General features: G+C 37.1%; 1 protein-coding gene across 1 annotated transcript; it reads left to right on the forward strand.

Moving 5' to 3' along the window:
• The first annotated feature begins 238 nt into the window (after positions 1-238).
• On the forward strand, positions 239-895 carry LOC138869204 (uncharacterized). Its single transcript, XM_070146804.1, has 3 exons — positions 239-523; positions 609-662; positions 731-895. Exons 1-3 carry the CDS (start codon positions 290-292, stop codon positions 893-895), a joined length of 453 nt encoding a protein of 150 aa, XP_070002905.1. The 5' UTR covers positions 239-289.
• Positions 896-9,474: the final 8,579 nt, after the last annotated feature.

A 9,474-nucleotide genomic window follows, 5' to 3' on the forward strand; every position in this document is an offset into this window, starting at 1 on the left:
GCAGAGTTATGTCCACGATCCTGTGATCATGCAGGACTATAGTCGTCGCTTCATAGATGTGGATGCCCAGACACTGCAGCGAGGCCAATCGGATCAGCATTTGGCACACCAGCCAGATTATGTTGACCCAGCCACGTACCAGCGAGGTCGTGGTATGCCACGATGTGGTGGCTGACGAGTTGTTGCTACTCCACGACGACCTGCTGGTGCCGGACGACGTGGTCGTGGGCGGAGAGGAGGTCCCCAGCAAGGGGGCTTTGAGGCTCCTGCTGATGATGTTGCTGCTGATATGGGAGGTGGCATGCATGAGACCGACATGCCGTCTTACAGCCTTGGCATTTATGACACTCCAGGGACGTCGCAGGTGACCCCATCGGGTCAATTCTTGATCACGGGCTCGGATTTTCAAGGAGTGGAGTTGGGTAGATATTTCCCTGGCCCGTCTACCACTGATGAGTCTCGACCGATCCGAGATTTTGATAGTGGGCACCGACTGAGTTATGGCAGCTCATCACATGCGCAGGTATGAGTTTATTAGTATTAATTTTATTACTGTTTTTACTATAACTTATTTATTTTGTTTTAACTTTATTAATTTACTTTTTTAGGCTTCATGCGATGCTGCGACAGATGACTACATTCAGGATCCAGACACGATTATGGTAAGACAATATAAATTTTTGTGAATTGTTATGTAGTTTTCTATACTAAGTTTGATATTATTGTGTAGCCTTCTACTGGACCTGACAGCACCACCGATACATGTCATCCTGTGCCACATCCAGCCATAAGGAGACGACTTGATGATGATGATCCTGATAGCGTACCCTGGCGGCAGGGGATGCACCTCAGGCCAACGGCTACTTTGAGACACACCGGATGCGGGACACATTGATTCGGTCTTCCATTTTTATGTTTTTTGGTGTAAATAATATTTTTGTATACATTAACAACAATATTTAATCGAATATGACAGTTACTTTTTTTTAGTTCTCATTTTGTTTTATAGTATTTGGTATAGTAACACAACAACTTAAACTTAACTTCCACTTAAATTAAAATAAAATTTAGTACAACAAACAAGGAAAACATTACTACAACACAAACATAACAGGCCAACATAATAAAAATACATGAAATATGAAAATGACACTAAACACATACACGCCAATGCTCCATCCTCAGTTGTCATTTATTCTTCGCTCCAACCACTTAAATCGTTCTTCCATTTGTTCTTTTTCTTCTTCTAACTCTTTCACTCTCGCCTTCACCTCCGCAAGTTCCCGTTTATATTTTTCGTTGCGTTCCTTGTGTGCTTCACAATTCCATTCTGCTCTCCATTTTTTATCTTCCACCTCCTTCAGTTTCTCCCTCATTTCTATAATAATTCTATCTCCCTCCTTTTGTATTCTCTGCTGGTATAACCACATACTGTGAAAATCCTGTAATCTCTCCCTGTAGCTTTCCTGATAATATGGTTCCTCAGCCCATTCATCAAATTCACATGTAGGTTCGTCGGGTTGCTTATACAATGTGTTCATACAGCACCAATAGCGGCGTCCAGTGTTAGCACCTTCCCACCCACAATCCATCATGCATGGTTTTCCACAAAAGCAAATTGGTGGACAACCAGGTTGAGCCATTTGTGAAATATTTGCTTATAATAAAAAACCTTACTTACTTTTAATGAAATATTTCTGGGGGTAATTTTTAGCACACAAAATAACTACAATGACCCCATTATTTATAGGTGAAACAACACACATATATTGCCATATCTAATGGCGCTATATTAGATAGCGCCATATCTAATGGCGCCATATCATGATGTTGACAAGACGACTTTATGTCAGCCGGTCAGCTTTTTCAGTTCGACAAGACAAGACACACATAGCGCCATATATAATGGCGCTATATTTTGCGTATTAAATATCGTAATGTCGACAAGACAACACACACATAATAAATATACCAATAATTATATTAAATTATTATTTAAATAGGTAAAATAGGAAAGTACAAATCATAATTAATAAACAAGAAAATTTTATTTCATAAATACTTAAATCGTATACATACCAACTAATTATTACAACATGAACTCATGGGTAGTTAGGTACAATAGAAGAACACCCGCCCTGAGCTTGATTACTGTTGCCACCCAAAGGACATTTTCTACGGTCGTGTCCTGTTTGCGAGCATATACCACATTTGCGCGCATATACGGTATCACTAACATCCATTTGGTTCTGTATACGCGTTCTCTTCTGCACCTGTCTTTTACGCAAATAGGACTTGTTACACACCATTTTAAATGGTTCTGGGGGCCAGTAATGCTCAGCACCCACTGGCTACAACTGACCACTATATGTGTTTAGGTATTTGGAAACACTATATTGTTGATCAATATAGTTGGTCTCCGCATAACCAACACGTTGAAAACACTTGATGGCATCTGAACAAGGCATGTGGTAGATTGACCATTTTCCACATGAGCATAACCTTGTAGATTCATTTACAGTATGTACATTATTACCCTGATTATTATGGATAGCGGTGCGAACTTCAAAAATACCTCGTTCTTTATCATATTGCAAAAAGAATGCCAATGTGCTCGCCGTCTGTATTTTTCTAATCTCTTCATAGGCACTGGCATAAATTCAACACCCCTTTCCATCAATTCCGTTGCAGCTGCAGACCGTTGCACAAACCTCTCCGCCATCTGCTTGAACGACATACGCACCATGGCTGTGACGGGCAATCCTCTTGCTGACTTTAATAACCCGTTGAAGGATTCTGACACGTTTGTAGTAAGAATTCCCCAGCGTCTGCCACCATCTGCATGCAACGTCCACTTTTCAGGGTCATGTCGCATTAACCAACGATATGCTGCCTCGTCTTCTTGCCTGATAGAATCTATATGCCTTCAGAATTTATGTTGTTGGTGGTCTGTTGCTGCCATCCACATCAAATCATGTAGATCCTTTTTAGGATGTGCCTTCTTGAAATTGGCCTTAAAGTGCCTCACACAGTAATGGTGGTATGCATAAGGTTCTTTCCAGGCAGGAAGGTTCTCCACAGAACTTAATATACCCCCGTGCCGATCAGATATTAGACAAATACCTGAACGCTGTGTGATAACGTGCTCTTTCAGGTGGTTCAAAAACATTGTCCACGTCTCTGTGCTTTCATTGGCACAAATAGCAAAGGCTAGAGGAAATATCTGTCCATTAGCATCCACTGCCACGGCTATCAATAGCTTGATATCGTACTTTCCATAGACATGAGTTCCGTCTATGGATATTACGGGCCGGCAATACGGAAAACCATCAATTGCTGGCTTAAACGCCCAGAACACGTAATTGAATATATATTCTGGTTTACCCAGACTCCGTTCAAGATTCCATTCAACAACTGTTCCGGGGTTAAAGTGCTGCAGTGCAGCCATGTACCTAGGCAGATCCGCAAATGATTTATCCCAGTTACCATAGACTATTTCAAACGCTCTTTTGCGCCCAAGATATGCCTTTCTTTTAGTAATTGTGTTACCATATTCCTGGTGGAATGCTGTAATGCACTCTTTGATTTTATACCTTATGGACGCTTCGATGTGCAGAATAAGTACAAGAGATATCAAGTCAATATCCAAGTTGAAGTGATTCCCGTTGAAAGTGTCCATTTCGCATGTGTGGGTGGGAATGTATTTACCCACTTTCCACATATCTGTCTTCTTCTTCGACGCACGCAACATCCAATTACATGGCCAAAACCACCTGCGGAAAATAGCCTTGTATACCGTCAGACTTGACTCCGATACCTGCATCTCACGACACTCTTTAACATTGTGCATTTTACAAGCCCTGCTTACGCGTGCTTTATCAGAAAAAAGCATCCCCTTTGCAAGCACCGTTGGTCTAGACTCATCCCACATTACTGTCCGGATTTCATCAAAATCCCTTGTGAGAGCTTCCACATCCGGCACGGCTGGCAAGTTATCAATATAAGGAATCTCCCTTGAATGAAACGGCACTTCAGACTCGTACACTTTTCGTCTATGGGGGGCTCTCTTCAAATCGGGTCCTTCCTCCTCGTCCTCTTCATCACCATCCTCACGAGCAAATGGTGTCTCGTCTCCCGATTCATCGACATTGTTATCGTAATCGCTGTTCTCTTCCTCACTCTGTGCATCTGCCAGATCCTGATGTAATACGTCATTTTCGGGCAATTGAGTGAGTACGGGTAGTTCAACTTGCTCGTTTTCACTGCACATTTCAACAAAAATATAAGCTACTAAATTAATAAATGCTTTATATATGGCTATATCATTTCACTTACAAGTCGTAATGTGATGACATTCCATGATGGACGTTTTCAGTTAGGTGATGACTACCGGATGGGCCACTTGTAAAATTCATATCCGGCCGGTACCCCCTATTAAATAAATGAGCGTTAAAATTAATTCAATACGCCAAAAATATACATAATTAACACAAATGAAAATTGAAGTTTACCACTCTTCTTGTGAATTATGGAAAGCAGGGTATAAATTATTTTCTCGCTGCTCATTCGCCGACGGTGATAAATTTAAATCAAGAAAAAATCTTTCATCCGGAACATGTCCGGCAAAAACTGATCCAGAATAACCACCCGATGACTGGGGGTTATCTCTACTACGCACAACCTCGTTTTTTGGAACGTCTTCGACCTTCACGTACATCTCCAACATTGTGATTACAAGAAATTCCCGGCATTCGTCCGGAGTCCTCAGGAAATCACTCAAAGTGTCATCATCGTCGATGTTAAACTCTGAGTAAAAAGCAACCCCTTGCGGCGTAACGGAATACGTAAATCTTCCGGTTACTTTGAGTATCACTGAACGTTTTCTCACACTCATTTTTTTGCTTAACAACGATATCAATGTTTCATACTCCATTGAAAGTGGCAATTTAACATTACACTTAGCAGGTAAACTGTAGCCCACAGAGTTATTCTCCATCACAACCTCAAACCCCCCAATATAATGATACTCTTATTCTACGTTCTTCAGATATAATGAAAAAATGCTGGAGAATTTAACAACAATAGAAACCAACAAGAGTGAAAAAAAAATTTGAATGAAGTTGTGGCGATTCTACGATGTTTATATAGGAAATGGCTAGCCGGAGAGGTTTTTTTTTTTTGTATATAGTGCCACAAAAAGTGGCTTTATACGCTTTTGAATTATTGAACTCAGAAATTATTGGTGGGGTCAGGTGATAAGGGGTATAGCGCCATTAATAGTGGCGCTATGTAAGATGTGTCAGTTTTACTATATATAACGCCACAAAAATGGCGCTATACAGTAACGGTGCAGTTACCGTTACTGTATAACGCCACTTTTTGTGACGTTATATATAGTTTGGTAACTTTTTTTTAACACTTATTTGCATATTTTAAGTCAAAAAAAACCACATTTTAGTTCCGGACTCTCAAATTCAATTGGTGAGGCGTAGACTCTTTCCGGCGGTGTAGAAATACTTTTCGCATTGTTGGTTGTCATTCATTAGATTATTCTAGGGGAATGTCCCGTAGATTTATATATCTAGGTTTTTAGGAGAGGATCATAACATGCTAGTGAATTTAGATTTCAGATATGTAAACGTTGCTATTAATATTCAAATTTTTTAGACGATTATTATCTTAAGATTTATTTATAAATTTCCTTAGTAGGATATTTAGTTTAGACTTTCGGCTAGTTAGGTACAAAATGGATGCCAATCACCCACTCCCCCCTCCCCTTTTCCCCCTCCCAAATAAAAGTCTGGAGGCATGAGAAAAACACTAATTTTCAACAAGTTCAAACTGTTGAATGAAATCTCGTAAAATTGGGGAATCGGTAACACAATATCATGCAATTACAACTGTTTACTTTGACAATTTAGTCTCTATGTTCCTCTTCTTCATTTACTTTTTACCCTTTTCTTTTCTTTTTTCTTTTTGAAGGAAGTCTTGGCGGTAAAGTTGTCATACTTCACAATGATCCACAATGACATTGGCTTTCCTCAGATTCCCACTTTGTTTTAAATGTGCAATTTAGCTAGCTTCAGATATGCTCTTCACATTATAGAAAATAAAAAGAAGACAAAAACAAAACATAAAACATGTTAAGTGGTCCCTAATTAATAAAGTTTTTTTTCGCTTACCCCTCCCCTTCCTCCCCCAACCACCTTGTACCTTCCGTCTTTACCACCTATGATAACTAAGTAATCCATTTCCTTATAAATATTCCTCCATTTTGCTCCCAAACTCTTACCTCCTCCTCCTCCTCTTCTTCTTCTTCTTTTCTTTGATTTTTTCTATATGTTCTCCTCCTTTCTTAATTTCAAGAAGGAAGTCTATGGAAGATTTTGAGGTTCATCATAATCTTCATAAGAGTGGAAATTGTTGCATGGGAATGAAGGAAGGGGCAATAAGAGCAGGAGAAGGATGAGTTAAAGAATATGCAGCTCTTAGGCAAGTCTGACACTTGGCTTAATTCCATTTTCAATTTGACACACTCTTTTTCTTTGTCCTCATATCATTCCTTTTTTCTTCACAATTTATAAGCTTGGTTCTTTGGTTGTCACGAAAGGGGAAACAAGAAAAGAAGAAATATTAAAGGGTTCTAGGGAAATGGTCTCTTGTATTGTTAGTTGTAACAAAGCAACCAAAGACTAAGAAATCTTCGGAAGGTTTTGTATTTTCTTTTCTTTTCCATTTTTTCTGTATTGTGTTTTTCTAAAGAGAAATATCAACTTTGTAAACTCAAATTTCTGTTGAAAAGTCTGCAACCTCACAATTGCGATGTCTCTTTTTCTTTTACTCCACTTTCAAGAACATATAGTATATTATTGGTTCCAGTTTCCTTTTTGTTATTTGATTTCCTCTTTAAAGAGGGTAATTGATAACCATTAAATTACGTACACCAATAATATAATAAAAGTGTATATTATCAATTAGTGCAATTTAAGTTGATACTAGAAAAAATGGACCTGTTTATTTGCTTTTACTGTTTCTTAAAATATTCTCACATTTCATTGTTATAATGTCTATTTCAAAAGATGCCATGTATATTACAATTTTGAGGATGAATAACAAGAAGATTTTGTGAAATCCCATCTTGGAGAAAATTTGAGAAATAACTAAGATCGTAAATAATAATAAAAAATTTAATATAATAATAATAGGGAAATTAGTTGAATTTATTAATTGTTGTAACTTACTGAGTTTGATGCATGTTAGTTGTACTAATAATTATGAGCTACATATATGATCCTGGTGCACATCACCGAGGGAGTGTTAGGTGTGGTGCCTTTTCAAGTGTAGCAATAATTCCACTTAGGGCTAAAGCTTGTAATATTTTAACAATAAAGTACAGGAGTTTGTTGACAATTATTTAGGGGCGGCTAAGGAATGTTCAAGTCTTAATTTACCTACCTTAAACTATACTATTTTGTCTCAACCATGCATATACGTAAATTATTGTATAATATATTTTATATACTTCCTCTAGTCCACTTTAATTATTTTTTGGTATTTTAACACATATTAAGAAATTTATCTTTTAACATTAACTAATAATACAATTGACTATATTAACATTAATTTATTCATTGGAACTAGAACAAATACTCCTAGGCTCTTTACTCCAAAGGCAACTATGAAAATAAGAATTTAATGCCTTCTTGGTATCTAAAAAAATTAAATATTGTGGACTACAACTAAAAAATCAATTAAAGTGGACCGAAAAAAATACTACTCCCTCCGTTCCAGTTTATGTGAACTTATTTCCTTTTTGGTCCGTCCAAAAAGAATGAGTCCTTTCTAAATTTGGAAACAATTTAGCTTAAACTTACAATTCTACCCTTATTTTTATAACCACACAAATTCTTTGGGCCCTTTTTTAACTTATTTAGGATCACAAATTCCAAAAGCCTTTATTTTTTCTTAAACTTCGTGCCCAGTCAAACAGGTTCACATCAATTGGAACTGAGGGAGTATTCATTTCGATAACTTCGTAAGCAGCAAGAAGTTAATGAGAATCTCATAATGCAGTTATAATTGAACACTAAGAATATTATTTATTCAGCATAAATAATTCAATATTTAAAGAAAGTTGAAAATTCATATGAATGATCAACTGATCAACTGTCACTGTGACTTTGTTTTGACCAAAATCAGTTTGTCATTTCTGTGGTCTCAATGCAAGTTTATGAATCATATGAATACTTTAGTGGACTTTGCGCACTATGCCTTCTAAAGCAAGTTCGTTCAAACTTTTAGGAGATTTTGAATGCACCAATAACTTTTACTCAAAATTGTGTGGGGTAGCCACTTTTTAAAGTGGTATTTACTTTTTTCCAACTGTTTCAATACTTAGCAATAATAGCCATTAGTCTATTAAAATTAATATAAAAAGATTGTGTTATCCTTTCTTCTAAATAGGAATGGCAGTTTTCTTCATGCTGCTTAACGCTAATTACGTGCCTTCTTCTTTTCTTTGACTTCACTTCCTTGATTAGTATCATACTTTATTTTATTAATAAAAAAATAGATGAATTGACATTAGAAGATATATCAAGAGCAAGAAGATAAATATAGAACATAAACCATTACCAGGGGCTTTTCCATGGATTATCTTTTCTTTATCCTCTTTGTTTCCTCCATAGATGCCTCCAAAACCATCTTCATCTGATCTCGTCGCATATCCATCTCCAAAGCTGCTCGACATTGTGTCCCTTCAATCCAATAAATACGAATTACACTCTTGGTAATGTCCAAACACTCAAAAGTTAAAGGACATTTGGTCTTGAACTTCGAGTTCCAAGTTCAAAAGTTAAGGACACCTGGTCCTGAACTTAGAATTATAAGTTCAAAAGTTAAGGATACTTGGTCCTGAACTTATACTAACAAGCTCAAAAGTTAAGGACAATAGGTCCTGAACTTACAGTTACAAGTTCAAAAGTTAAGGACAATAGGTCCTGAAGTCCTGAACTTAGACTAACAAGCTCAAAAGTTAAGGACAATAGGTCCTGAACTTAGGCTAAGAAGCACAAAAGTTAAGGACTATAGGTCCTGAACTTAGACTAACAAGCTCAAAAGTTAAGGACACTTGGTCCTGAACTTATAGTTACAAGTTCAAATGTTAAGGACATGTAGTCCTAAAGTTAAGTTCAAAAGTTAAGGACATATAGTCCTGAAGTCCTAAAGTTAAGTTCAAAAGTTAAGGACATGTAGTCCTGAAGTCGTAAACTTAGAGTTCCAAGTTCAAAAGTTAAGGACATGTAGTCCTGAAGTTAAGTTCAAAAGTTAAGGAAGTTCAAAAGTTAAGGACATGAGTATAAGGTTATTTTTGTCCAAGAAGTTAAAGTTTATTAAAATAGTGGCTAAAGACTAAAGACATTTTAAACAGTGACTTAAAAGTAAATACATGTGTTATTAATGGCTAACCGTGCA

This window comes from Nicotiana sylvestris, chromosome 5 (genome assembly GCF_000393655.2).
Source record: "Nicotiana sylvestris chromosome 5, ASM39365v2, whole genome shotgun sequence".
Lineage (NCBI taxonomy): Eukaryota > Viridiplantae > Streptophyta > Magnoliopsida > Solanales > Solanaceae > Nicotiana > Nicotiana sylvestris.

Excerpts from the sequence above, each read along its gene's own strand:
- LOC138869204 (XM_070146804.1), top strand. The coding sequence starts at position 290 with ATGGGAGGTGGCATGCATGAGACCGACATGCCGTCTTACAGCCTTGGC. Across the intron at positions 524-608 it reads GCAGCTCATCACATGCGCAG|GCTTCATGCGATGCTGCGAC; the intron begins GTATGAGTTTAT and ends TTACTTTTTTAG. Across the intron at positions 663-730 it reads AGGATCCAGACACGATTATG|CCTTCTACTGGACCTGACAG; the intron begins GTAAGACAATAT and ends ATTATTGTGTAG.